At 33.6% G+C, this 15123-nt stretch overlaps 1 protein-coding gene across 15 annotated transcripts in view; it reads right to left on the reverse strand.

Annotated features, from left to right (window-relative positions):
* Nucleotides 1-2748: 2748 nt before the first annotated feature.
* Nucleotides 2749-15123, reverse strand: part of LOC134537805 (retinoic acid receptor RXR) — a 122159-nt gene continuing 109784 nt past the window's right edge. For all 15 annotated transcript variants that reach the window (XM_063378631.1, XM_063378632.1, XM_063378619.1 and 12 more), the window contains one exon: nucleotides 2749-11616. In XM_063378631.1, the coding sequence (XP_063234701.1) occupies nucleotides 11366-11616 (251 nt within the window). In that variant the 3' untranslated portion in view covers nucleotides 2749-11365. The remainder of the gene's footprint in view (nucleotides 11617-15123) is intronic.

Below are 15123 nucleotides of genomic sequence, written 5' to 3' on the forward strand. Positions count from 1 at the left end.
CGTTTGTCTGAAATAATATATTTCCACCAACTAGGTAACAGAGATGAAGATCTTGAGAAAAGTTAACACTCCTTTGTGAGAAATGCTTCTTTTATCATTGGAATTTCTCATTAATTTACAAAGTTGATTTTGGTACCTGCAATAACATTTTCAAGAATAGGCATTTGAGCTCTCCATTGAAATGAAACTATCTGATCAATCCTCTAGAGGAATTATTCAAACAGCATCAAGCTTAGGGCCTAGACATTTCATAAGCGAGTAAAATTTAAATATTTTTGTAGATGGGAAAGTTTGATTGACATTAATACAAGTATTTTTATATATGTAATGTTATCACCATAGCGGGCACACTTCGAAAGTTGAGGACGGTGGATAACGAGAGGGTTTTGGGTGGTATGAAATACCTCCCAGTTAAATAAGGAGTCCAATATTTTGGAAGAAAAAACTTAGTAGAATGTCACCCCTAACTAAGAACTCGCGATGTTCCAATTTTAGAGCACTGACCAAAGATAGCACCTAATATGTTAATATGATGCCATTACCCACAGTTTTGTGCTCGAGACCAGGGGTGACCTAGTGATTTTTACTGGGTAAACTTGAAGTTGTCCGGGAAGGCGCAAGGCTAGCTCACTCTTCTAACCGACAGCTGCTGTCGAGGGTCAACAGCCCCAGCGTGGCTCACCAGGAATGATGGCGTGCCTTTGTGCACAGGCACAGTTGTTGTTGATAACCTTAAGATGCACACAATACGATGACAGCGTTTGTTGGTAATGGTGGTATGTGACCTGCTTAGTTTTACTTCAATAAGCTCTCGTACACGAGTGGCAACCATAAGCACACAGGCGAGTACAAAAAATAACTTTTACATTACACAAAACTCAATTGGCAGTCTCAATCACATTGGTTATTAAGAGCTGGAGTTGGGCAGTACCACAGGTGAAAATCTCTAGGATTCACCAGGAGAGCCCGCGGACAACATTTATCATTCCCATTTCATAGTTTACGATTTTGCAAGCACAAGAAGGCCCCCTCAGAGAGGGACCTTTTGATTCCAGGGGGACCCAGGCCCCTTTCGCCCTTGACCCTCCATAATCTATGGTCAAGGTCAATCAATATCTAAATTGAAGTGAGGTTTAAGGCAGCAAGGGTTAAGCACTTTAACTGCAAATGGCCCGCAGATGTATTAGGCTGAATTAATAAAAAGGTTAGGTGGAAAATGACTTTACAGAAGGAACACACTGTCAAAACAAGGTTGCAGAACCTTTTCGGACCTACATTAGCCTAGGACTGCAACATATTGTCAAATGCCGTTGGGAGCTGGCGCAAGAGTGGTGCTAATGTCATCTTGCGTCAAAAATAATAAAAAAAAACCACAACACCACTACATTTTCTTTAATGACACAATACATGTTCGTGGCTGGCTAAAGACCATGAGATATTAAAATAAAAGTTTAATGTTTAAAAATAATACAAATACAGAGGTGGGTATGTCCCACCATTCCATTGAGGTAGGCTACTGCTGATATCCAGACTCTGCTTACAGTCCTGCCAAGAGGTATGACGACAAGGAAATTTTGATATTAAATCAGAAAACAATTTTAAGGAAAACAATAAATGTAGAAAATATAGAGAAACCAATAAATAATCCAAGGAAATAGTTTGAATTAGAATATTGCCAAACTAATAACTAGTATTTTCAAAGTAATTTATAACTTAATCCAGAAGCACATCAAGGCTTTTCTTCGTCTGAAACATAAATTGCACTTACCATGGTTTAAATCTACATTTTTATATTATGTACCTTATTTTAAGAAGAAAAAAATGTTCAAGTTTCAATTAGGGGGGAAAAAAAATCAAGCAGTCATGGGGACTGTCGACAAAAGTAAAAACTTAAGACTTCGTTTTTAAATGTGTAACATGACATCATTTATAGGTCAAATGTACGTAAGAAAATAATTTCGGTATTATAGCACTGGCATGTCTGTGACGCAAACCCACAAGTTTTGCCCCTACCAATAATAACTTAATAACTTTAAAATTAGAAGAAATGAAGTTTTATCATTAAAAAAAACAAAAAAAAAAAATATGAATTTAAATCCAAAAGTAACATTCACTAATAAATAAACAGAAGAAAATCACTCAACGTGGTCAATTTAACTTCACTTACTGCTACTGCAGCATGTCGGTGACGCGAACTCACAAGATTTTACCCATCCGAAAAGAGTCTCAACACGCACATGATACAGTCGAGTATATACAATGTATTAGTGTATATATGCGTATACATGTACACAGGCTGCTTCATGTCGCCAGTCTGGCGCAACACGTCACTAGCATGTCGGTGACGTGAACCCATAAATTTTGACTCTACCAAAAATCGCTCAACACGGCTAAAGAAGTTTTCATTTCAAAAACATGTTTTAATTGTGTTACATTGTTGAAATACAATGTGTTGAAAAATTATTTGATGAAGCACACAAACTAAACCTACTTTCACTGTTGTATTATCTAAATCCAAATATATACAAATATTTGTTGGCCCATCCTACGCTCCCTATAATTCCACGTCAGTGGGGCTGGCTTGATTTATTGTGGATGTATAATATCCCTTCATTTAACATGCTTCACTAGTGAGCAGTAGCTGTCTTATTTTGATAAAGATTTTCGAATTATATTATATCTCTGTTACAACAAATAGATCAGCATATAAAGTTCAAACAAGAAACACTATAGAATAACAACACAAAATTTCTTCACATTAAATCACCATGATCTTTTTTTATTTAATTTTTATAAGTTTAGTACCTTACAACTTCATAAACTAGTTGGTACACAACACTATTATTACAACGCAAAATATATAAAATGTAAAACCTTTACAGAAACAGTCCAATAAAATTTTTGAAACTTGAACAGCCAACACAACTCCTGCATTATGAGTGCAACTTCTAACAAGAGTTCCCATTCACAAAAATTTAACCTCAAGAGTTTTACAATAATCAACTCTTACTGCAGAAACCAAAAGTTTGTTAGCTGACGAGCAAATAAAAAGGAAATAATTGTGCCATGACAGTTATGTAAGTCAACATTTATTAAAAAGTGATTTTATGTCAAATAAATTCAATTAAAAGGGTGTTTTCACTTACGTTTCACAAAAAAAAATGGTTTTTAAATTAGTATAATCTCAATAGTTTAAGTCTTGGAAAACTTAAGATTCAGTGATGAGAAAATTGTACTTTTAACATTCAGCAACAAATACATAGCTATGATACATAGTACACCTACCCCTCAAAGAAATGCCCTAATTTGCTCCAAGAAAATAGTGCTAATCAAAGATTTTTTTTTGCATAAAAAAGTATATTAGTAAAACTACTTATCTGGTTTCCAACTACGAAATGGAAGTGTGCTTCTTTATTACCATTTTAATTAATATACAGCTCCCATAAAATTAATTTGCAGTATTAATTATATGTCCAATAAACATTAAAATCAATGTTTCAATTATGTACATTTTGACAAATAAAAATTCTGAAATTAAATAACACTGCATAAACAACAGACAATTGGAATAACATTTTTTTTTTTACTAAGTAGGCGCTAACATTTCAGAGTTGCAAACTAATTTTTTAACTGTATAAAAGATATGGTTCTAAGATTCATAGGATTCAAGAAGCATAAATTTAGCATTTATTCTATAAAAAAGAAAGATTAATGAACCTGTTAACACTATTGTTTACTAAATGCATGTCTGCCATGAATCGCTACTTGCAATAGCACATCCTTCTTGGCGTGAGGTAAACTAGCCCTGAAAAGCTTCAAGTCCTTCTCACCAAAGCTGCTGCTAACTTGCGTGATGGGATAACGTAAACATTACCTGAAAATACATTGGCATTGAAGATATTTCTGCTTAATTTAAATAATTTTACCATTTTAATTGCCCTCACGTGAATAGGCAGTGAAGAAAGAAAATAGCTATTAAGGAAAGGGAAAACCATCATTTATTGATTTGCCATATTATCAGTTTGTTGTATTGTGTTTAATGTCACACAAGTTAAGTTGCCATTGTGCATTCACAAAAAAAATTTTTTATGTAGATGAAAAAGCATGCTACTTTACCTATGGCAGTGCTAATCCAAATCATGCCGTAATCCATTGGTGTCATTACTTAAAAACCAGGCAAATCGAACAGCGTTACTTTGAGAGGCGGGTGTATTACAATTAAATTTTATACGTAGCAGCCCCAGTAAAACAAAGTGTACCTTGAACACCAAAATAAGTCCTAACATTACTGAACTACATACAAGAAATCTCAAAAATCATTTCTTAATCTCAAAACACCATTAGATAGCTCTTACATTGCAAACATTTATGAATTTGAAAAATTTGCTATTAACTTACATAGGCCAGTCCTAGCATTGTTCGTGAAAACGAAGGATGTAAAAATCATGATTGAAACATTTGAGAACTTTGTCTTAAAGAGCTAGGTATTATCTGGAATGTATACAGCACTCAATTATACATCGTAGTCACAGCTAACACCATAACACTATATCCTCCTGATAAAAATGGTTACTGACGAATAGGGACAAGATTTTATGGTTGTGATTATGATAAAAGGGAAAAAGAACAGAAAATCATTACAATACCTCACGTAACACCAAAATGCAAGTTAATACATCATGTAACATAGCAAACAATAGCAACTAATATCTTTAAAATAATCAGCATTTTGACAAAACTAAAATTACAAAAATGTAATCCTTTAACAAGTGAAATGTCTTTATTTAGCATGAAAATCATACCAACATATATGGACTAAATCGAGACAAAAAATTAATTTTACTTAATTTATTTAAAATTACTGACCTTGATTCTTTTCTATGACATTGGTTCTTTTCTAAAACACCGAAATGCTTGAAATTCACTTTAATTCCAAGTTAATTATCTCCTAGACATGCTCATATAAAATTATTTTAATGTAAAAATGGTTCACATATCTGTCAAAATTACAATATTTGGGCAAAATAAGTACTATCAAAAAACAAACATCACCGCTTGTGGTAAACAAATGCCACAACAATGCAAAATAATAACAAACACTTACCGTAAAAGGGTTAAAAAAAGTAATGACGAGACTAATAATATTCACTGGCTTGCTCAGCAAGTGAACCCCCTTGGGTCTACGGTACTTGGAAAACAAGCACCACAACTATGAGGAAGGTGGTATGGTGGAATTAATAGCGTACATAGTAGGACAATTATGAATATTTTTTTTTGGTCCTTCAAACTCGGTTTATTCAACCCCTGCAGTAATGGTTTGGCTTATAAAAAAAAAATATTATTTCAGAGCAACTTTTAGAGAATATTTAGAAGGTTTACAATAAATTAAAATGGATTTGCTAGTATTCATAGTAAAGAAGTTATAAAGTTTTCTGTATTTCAACCCCTGTTTTTTTCCACTACTTTCAGTTGTTTGCACGTACCGAAATAACTTTTGAGAGAAATGTTAGATAATATTTAGAAGGTTCGCAGCAATTAAGAATAGATTTAATAGTGTACATACTAAGGAAGTTGTGAATATTTTTGCATTTGAACCCCTGTTTTTTTTAACCCCTGCAGTAACAGTTTGTTTTTTTAAAAATAATATTAGAGACAAATCACAAATATTTTAAGAAAGTATAGATAATTTAAAAAAAAGATGGCAAAAGAATTTGATTATACTTAGAATATTTACAAAACTTTTAAAGGGTAGAGATTGTGTCTGTTAAGAATACATTTTTTGCTATACAAGCTCAATTTGGTCTTCCCTTGCAGAAAAGGTTTGTCATATCAAATATTGTTTCACACAGAAGTTTTAGATGATAATATTTGAAAAGTTTACTTTAAATGGATCTGATATTGTGCCTGCTAAGAGGAATAAAAATAATAATAATAATAATCATAAAAAAATTGGTATAAATTTATAGCACAAGTACGTTGATTTCAAATAACATAACAGTACATGTACTTTTATCAGTGTCTCCGTTGGGCTCTATCCAATGAGCGGAACTAACACGTCCAACAGAAGGCAGCCCCAGAAATCGCCAACGGACATAAAAGACCAAAGGAGTATGGCTTCCTACAAACTTCACACACGATAAAAGGAAGGAAAATAAGTCTATCCGATGATAGGAAAGCAATATAAGAAATATAAATATGGTATGTGTGCAATAAAATTTCAAAACTTGTGGTACTCATACAATAATGCTGAGCTATGTAACATACATTTATGTATGTAGATAGATTTTTCCCTATATCAGGCAAAATTTGAGGCTTTGACACCCTACCTCCAGAGAAAGGAGGGGGGGAGGGGATATTTCAAATGAGGGCAGGACGGGAAGAGGCTTAAACCCCTCCCACTTCCCTGGAACGAGTTTGCATTAACGCAACACACTTTCATTCCTGAAAAAAAAACCGAGTTACGACACTCAATACAAATACATAGAATTAATAAAATTAAAAACAATAACATCGAAATCTCTTGTTTGAAATCAATCTAAAAATAATACCATAAAATCTTTTCTCCAAGACAAGTGAATGCACGTAGGATGGTTATGCCAATCACAGATAAAGTAAATTATCCTACATCAAGTCTGACCACATTTAAGGTGAATAAATTACTGTAACTATAAGAACTTGCTACTTAACCAGGGTGACTGTCAACACAAATCTGTAAAAAAATTTCCCTGACTTTTCAGTGACTTTCCATGACCAGAGTTAAAATTTCTCTGACAAAATATTTTAAAAATAATTTGCCTATTTCAAAATTTTCTGAAAGAAATAAAGACATTCCAGCCTCCACCATCCCTATTGCTGTAAAAGTTAATGAAATCTTGTATACATCATTTTTAAGTGTGTACTACTGCACTAAAAAAACAATCTGGAAAAAAAATTTGTTCAAAGTCTGGGTGATGGCATACCGAAGCATGACATTTCCCCTTCAAATTACTATTACTAAGGGATTTCCATGACTCTCCCAAGTTTTAAAGTAAATTCCCTGACCTTCCAGAGTGTGGATACCCTGTAAACACACGACATTCCACGAAGGGGCAAAGGAAGGTGGTGGTAGGAACTAACTTTTTAGTATTATATTTAGCCACTTATGTTTTTTTTATGCTTGGTAAAATGAAGACACAAAGGGTGATGCTTCAAATTCCACAAAAAATTTTACCAACCTACTACTTTTGTAAATAACTAAACCAACTACAAATTAAATTGACGGTATATACAACATTTTAAGCATGCAAACTGCCATAAATATTATATCAACAAAAACTTTAAAAAAATTCAGATGCTCTAGCTTTAGAACATATCTCTCTAAACTATTATTTACATTGAATAAAATAAAATTAAAATTTTCTTTTTGTATTCTATTACTGTAAGTGATAAAAAATTTTTTTTGTTTAGAATGAACAACTCTATAAACATTATTATTAAAAATATTTTTGAACTCTTATTAATCCTGCAGACAAGAAAAATTTTGAAAACAGGAAAGAAAGCAAAAAAACAGAGATGTGTAAAGGTGTGTTTCAGAACCAGGAAAACGGAGGGAAATTGACTGTATCTTAGTTATAAAACAGTATCAGTAATTTTTCTTTCTATGTAGTAGCATCTTAATGTCTTATAACTGGCATGAATTTAAATAATAAAATTGTTTGTTGTTAATAATCTGCATATAATTTTTACTAAAATAAATTAAACACAATTTGAAGCTAAATATGATGTCTTTTGCCTGATCACAAAAAAATGTGTATCGTTTATAAACTTGATCTCACATACACACACAGTAGTTTTTTTTTTAAGTTTGGCAGAGTCAGTTAAATAATTTTTATGGAAATGATAACTGCACAAACTTTAAATTGTGTATGTTATGCATATTTGTTGAAACTTGTTTTAGTTATGTTTATAATGTACCCTCGACCTTGTCAGACAGGTCAATGGGACAGGGAAAAAAGCTTTGTGAGAGAGGGGAAACAGGAAATCAGGAAAACTGACTGAAGTTAGGTGTGTAACCCTGTCCTGTTACCGGAGTACACACAGCGGTAACTTGCACAGACATGGCTGTGAACAGGGCAAGACACTACTCCAACTTTCACCCAGGGCAAGGAGTCACCTAAGGATGACTTTCAATCCATACTTGCTCTTTCTGATGAAGTTAGCGCTGGTGACGCTTCCTGCCTACGACCTTTGAATATATATACTGTATAGAAGTCGCCAGCCCAGGTTAAAATTTCTAATACGGTTTTGAGGTAGTTGGTTAATTCACCGCCGCAATCGCCACCATCTCTAGGGCATCGACTTGTGGTGGTCCCTAGCGGACAAGTGTCTAACTCTTCAAACACCCCTTCCCCCTCCTGTTGAACGACGTTGAGCTGCAGTGAATGATTGATGAGGGGTGCGGGGAATGACAGCAGGCGACCGCGCTGCGCTCTAACGTGTAAATAACAACTAAGACGATACAGGGCGTTACGGCAGCGCACTGCAGCGGTGAAGTTCCCAAGCTGCTCATCATACGCTTCTGAAAAACGTAGAGTAAATCCTATCCACTCGCGACTTCTATACAGTATATATATTCAAAGCTACGACTGGAGACGTATATACTATACTGAGGCTTTTGTTTCATTAAAACTAATCATTTCATAAAAACAGTTCACTAAATTCAGTGGGAAAAGGTAAAAATACATTCTTAATTAAACACCCAAACTATTTTTTTTTAATAGGAACAAAAGTCTCATTTTGTAACAAAAAAAATGAAATGACAGTGACACTTAAGTAATGATATTAAATCTATGTAATTGACATTAAAATGTGAAAAAGAGGATATAACTTCAGCAGTTAATAATGTGCCACTCAATTTCACAACAAAGAGCCATGAATTACTTGATAGGCCAAAACAAATTGACAGTTACATTGCAACAAAGTTAGATTAAAAATTCTAACTAAGTGCTTAACATGTAGTACCATTCTACATAGAACTTCATCAAGACAGAATATTAATACGGCAGTGATGTTTAAAATTACATTAATAATTCTGGTACAACATATGCTAGCAGAACATGACAGGATACAGCTATACTCAGTAAAGTCAACACCAAATTCATAACAATAAAGTACTTGGCAACGAATGGTATTCCTACGTATGTGTGTTTGGAGCTGTATTAGTAAGGATGAAAAGATCAACACGAAAATTTGAAGTAATAATCTAATAATCCAACACTGCAACTACACTCAAACATTATTTTGCTATTATGTTTAAAAGTTGTTTCTCCCAAACAGCTTACTTACATGCACTTAAAACACATGTAGAAGACAACAATTTTTAGAATCTACTCTTACACACTAACACTATGTAATTTATCCGAAATTCAACAAATATGGATGGAATCACAAAAGTTAAATATAACATTAGATTTTAAAAGGAATGGCTTTGCCTAGAAATTTCACAAAAAAAAAGTGATCTTGACTACATCATTAGCTTTTATTTTAAATTTTTATTAACGAGTTACAGCACAGGTATACAAGCAATAATAAATTTTCAAAAATACCTGCATAGTACTAAGAAGTTAATTATATAGAAATTCTTCTAAGTTATATTATTGCACATTATTTACAAACCTAACAAGAAAAAAACACATAAATTACATTTTTTTTTCTTATTTTTCAATCCACTTGCGAGGTCTTTGAAGGTTTTACTGATAGAAAGTGTTCTTTGTGACTGATCACTAGGTTGCCATGCTTGAGTGGTCAATCCAGAGCTTTTTTTTTAGATAAAAAAAATTATAACTGCATTCAGCTTTTTTTTCTTTAAGTAACTCTGCAATATATAATCAAACCATAAACTTAATAGTATAATTGATAACTTATTGTAGTCAATGAATGACAATTTTTTTTTTAATGAAGCTGTAAGTAGACTCTGAAGCAAAACTGTATGTAAAAAAAACTAGTTAGTGATAACATAGGTAACAGCATCTCGTTTTGAATGTAGCCTTGAACATTATTTTATCCTTTTGTACTTCTTTTTAAATTTCTGCAGCATTATCATGTTACATTTAAATGAAGTATTTGTTTTGGGTTAACAACTTACCTTAAGCAATAGAACAGAAATAAAAAAGTGAACACAGATCCATATTGGCTATAATTACTTTAGTATTGACTTCAAAGCAGTGATGGGACATAGCCCAATCTTCTCGAATCCGAATACCAGAGAGTACCTAGAGTATACCCCTCTAATGTAAATCCAGGGGTCAAGGTGCAATAATAAAAAAAAAAGTAAAATAAATAGTGTGAAATATTCTACCCTTATGATTGTGTCACAAATGAAGAATCAAGAATCAATTCATATTGTAATTTTATTTATATTATTATACAATAAACTTACAATATCTTCAAGAATGTTATCAGGATAGTCATGAAGGAAAATACTGACCAACAAAACTTTCGATGTTATCAGTGTTGAATTTTTTTATTTACTTTTATTTCCTCTAATTTTTTCTTTGAATTTTTTTTCCATCAAATATAGAATCCTTAAATATTAAAGATTTTATGGTATTTGAGGATTTGACTAGCCAATCCCTACTTCAAAGTTTTGCAGTATGTACTAATTTTATTAACAATGACTTATTCTCACAAGATCAAAATATAAATTACAAACCCAATCTCAGTTTTTTCAAAATACTTAGTTATTTTACTAAACATATCTATAATTTATGTTTGCAATCATCTTGTGTATTATGTTTAATAAAATTTTAGGAAACAATATAGAAAAGATTTATAATTATATTTATTATGTTCATTTCTACAGTAACAAGAAATGTTAATTTAACACAAAGACATCAATATAAACAAATAAAATTTTACAATCAAAGTTTAAATACATAATACATAACAAAATAGTTGTAAAATACAAATTCTTAAGATAGAAAAGGAAGAAGTGAACTTTTCTTTCTTAAATATTAACTTGCATAAAATATACAAAATTATACACACTTTAAATTCAACAAAAGTTGTCTCAAAATTTAACAGATAACTTTGCTCGTAGTTCCTGCAGATATACCAACTTTGCAGTCTAAAAATTTTTCGGAATTCAAAAGTCAATTCAACATGGTTGAGAATAAAAAAAAGTACCTCGTTATTCAGCACAGAATAACGCCGGTCATAAAATGAACCCGTCAAACCACAAATTAAAAAAAAGGAATAAAAATCATGAAGTTAGTACAGCAGCAGCTAAACATTACGCAGGTGAGCTGACGCAACGGTCGGGGAGAGGAAGCGGGAGCAGGCGACGACGGGCGGGAACGAGGGCGGGCGAGGGAAGGAAGCGGGGCGCTCACGAGTCGGACGGCGACTCCAGCATCTCCATGAGGAAGTTGTCGAGCGGCACGTCGCCGATGAGCTTGAAGAAGAAGAGGTGCTCCAGGCTCTTCAGGCCGATGGACCGCAGCGAGGGCAGGCGGAGCAGCAGCTTGGCGAAGCGGCCCGGCTCGTCGGGGCGGTTCACCCTGGTGTACTCCTCCAGCGAGGCGTACACCTTCTCGCGGAGCAGCTCCACTTCCTGGCTGCTCTTCAGGCCCCGCACGTCTGCGGGCAACACGCAAACACTCTCTCGCGCTGTTCACGCCACGCAGGCAGCGTTCCCCAACCTTTCGTACATCACGCCAACGCAACCAGGGGCGCAACAACTAAATTTCCAAAGGGGGGACAATATACCATTTTATAAAGAATCATTGATCGCCCCTATTAAAGCGGGGGGGTCCAGGGGTCCTCCCCCGGGAAAATCTGTATTTCAAGGTGGAAAATGGTGCTATTTAAGCAGTTCTATTATCTAAAAATTGATTACACAGCACTTTCTTTGCCCCCATTTGCCCCCACTTCAAGGTTTCAGAGGGGGGGAGGGGCAAAATACCCTTGCCCCCCCTGTTGTTGCGCCCCTGAATGTAACCATGAACTACCGAAACTGGCGGCACATCAGTAGAGACCAGAAAAAATTCGCGGAATGAATGACCTCTACGATAGCCTCCGCAATCCTGCGTTCGCCCCGGCGGAATGCCACGTGTTCATTGGCTGCTGGCTTGTGAGTCATCTTGGCTGGGTAGCCCTATGATTCGATACTTATATTATTGAGGGTCTCTTAAGCCCACCCCACACGATGCCCATTTTCTGCTATAACTTCTGTTATACCCATGGGTATAAAAATTTTCATAAAAATTTGTATAGCAGAACCGCAGAAAGATTTCTTAACTCCATACACACGATACCTAGAATGCTAACAGAAAACCAGCCAACGCAGTTGCCGACCAAAGCAAGCATATCAGGGGAGGATAAACCTGTCGTAGTCAACTTATCAAAATTCTGAAAAAAAAAGTGAAAGTTACACCTGTTTGTGTTAAAAATTATGTAACTTGCGGAAATATTATTTGATATTTTATCTTATATTTTTCATTTGCAAATAAATAACAAAATTGGTTTAGTATTTAAAAACAAATTAAGAGCAATTTTGGAATTACAAATATATTTTTAAGTTGTAGGCTAATTTCAAAATCTAAAAATATATAAATTTAAATGATACAAGGGACATTGGGTTTACTAAATGTAGTTTATGTATGGTTTAAATTCTAATATTAATTTAATTATACAGTTAATCAAGCTAATTTCATTGTAATAGTAAAAAAATTCTACCGATTCATATATGTTATATATAAGATTTATTGATTACTTATATATTTAACTACATAATTAGAGCAATTGTAACTAATATTTTTTGTAACCCAGTGAGACAAATAAACACGCACATACCGCGTAATAAATTTAAATCTTAGGTGAAGAAAAACATTTTGCATGTTTTTTTTTACCCTCACAGGTGTGTCGCTATGAAGTATCAGTTTATTCATTATTAATTTATGGACACTCGTTTCTTAATAAACGTTGGCGTTTTAATTATAAAATTAACTTTTGGTTTAAATTATTTGTGAACATGTGATTTTACTTTACTTTTTTAAAAGTAAAAATAAATCTAGGTACGTAGTACTATGAATAAAATCAATGGACTGAGACACCTAAATGTAGTTAATAATATTATATCATAAATTAATTCTAATAATTTATATTTGCAGAAAGCACAGTATGTACAATTTAATTATCTGTTATTTAAAAAAAACTAAAAAAAAATTGGACTGATGAGGATTCAAACCACATTCAAAATCACCCTTCAACCACTGCCATCGTGCCCTTCGCCACTACGCTACCGCAACTTCTACGAATGTGATAGGAGATAATGGGTAATATAGAATGCAACGTATTTTCATAACGTATTTTAAAATTTCCGATTACTTCTTTCTGTGGCAATTTCAGCTTAACAAATATATTCCATAGTAGTTTTACTATTATAAAGTTTCATTTGGCATACCATTACATTTGTTACGTCCCTTAATGTTGACAATACAGACTATATACGGGGTTATATTGCAACACGTGGGTCCGCCATCTTGACGGCTCCAGCTCGTGGGTATAGCAGAAAAATAGAACACGTTCTATTACGGTTTTGGCTAAGACTTCGGTTATGAAAACTTTTATACCCAGAGCCAGACCCCTTGGAAGGGAGCTGAAATGTTACCCACACGGGAGCAGGCGCGCTAGCATAAAAATTACATGAAAACTGCTAAGGAAATGGGTGTCGTGTGGGGCAGGCTTTACTGGCCCACAGTCCTCCAGATTAAAAGTGAGCCACTGGCAGAAGCAGCACGAAGGCATAATTAGTTGAATGTTAGCATATCACGAAATGAATCCGCAATTTTTTCCGGTCTCTACACATTAGTAAATCAAAATTTTTTAAAACCACATTTCACTCATAGTTATTTTTATCTTTCTTACTTTGGGTTCAAAAAATAACCTTTATAACTAAACTAAGCAAATTTCTTGTACTGTAGAATTAAAAAAATGGTTATGTAGTGTTAAAAATTGATATGAAATACTTATAGTATAGACCAACAGTTCTATGCATTTTATTTTTTACAACAAAATATTGCAGAATATATACAGAGGCAGTTTTTAAACATTAAATTTTATTACATATAAAAATCTTGTGGTACATACATCTACAGAGGGCCTCACAGAACACTAGTACGCTGCAGCACAGCGGTTTGGAAAACTTTGACTTACAAGACATCTTTCTGAAAAGAAAAATAATAACAGACTTGTTTTTACCTTTCAAATGAAGCTAGGATGTTTGGCTATCGTTAGGGGCCGGAAAAAATTCGCAATTTGCGATAGATGCGATTTTTTTGCGAATTTTGACGTTAGATGCGATTTTTTACTAATTGTTGTTATAAATGCTATATTTGCGAAATCGTGGTAAAATTGCCATTATCGGGCGAAAAACCACTATAGAATGCAACAAAACGGCTTGAACACACATTCCTCAAAGTATTGTTTTTGAAAATAACCACCATAACACAATTACCGTAAACAATAGCTTCTGACAAGGCTTGTTGAAGGAATAAAATCCGAATCCTAACCTGAATTTATAAAACATTCCTTAACCAAATATCACGCATGATAGTATAGAATAAGTAATTTTGTAAATTTAGTGTTTACGATTTACTCAAGTTACCGTTGAATGTTTAGAAAAGAATGATCACACTACTTATCGACGCAGTTATTTTGTTTTTGTTAGATCACGTCACGTTCGCCTACATTCGCCATTGCATCGTGTGTTGCTTGTTCATGAAGAGTATCCAACCTAACAAAACAAAATTTCCCGGGAAGCGCATCACGGAAACCAACAACGTAGAAAATATTTTAAATGCTGAATTCTACTACAAATATTTTAGTATGCGGTTTTTTACATTTGTTGATAATCACTTTAGTGTTCAATTTATTTTTCCTGATCAATATTTTACATAGAGACAAATCATACATTTTGTGGTGCACGTTTAGCGTACTGAAGTTGGCCAACTTGAATCGTAAGTTTGTTTTCATCTGAAATTAATAGTGCTCAAACGTTTGTTTACAAATACCGTTTAATGATTTTGGTTTGTGTTAAAATTCGTCATAATGGGTAGAAACACTATTACAACTTCTTGTATTGTT

Source organism: Bacillus rossius, chromosome 12 (assembly GCF_032445375.1).
Source record: "Bacillus rossius redtenbacheri isolate Brsri chromosome 12, Brsri_v3, whole genome shotgun sequence".
Lineage (NCBI taxonomy): Eukaryota > Metazoa > Arthropoda > Insecta > Phasmatodea > Bacillidae > Bacillus > Bacillus rossius.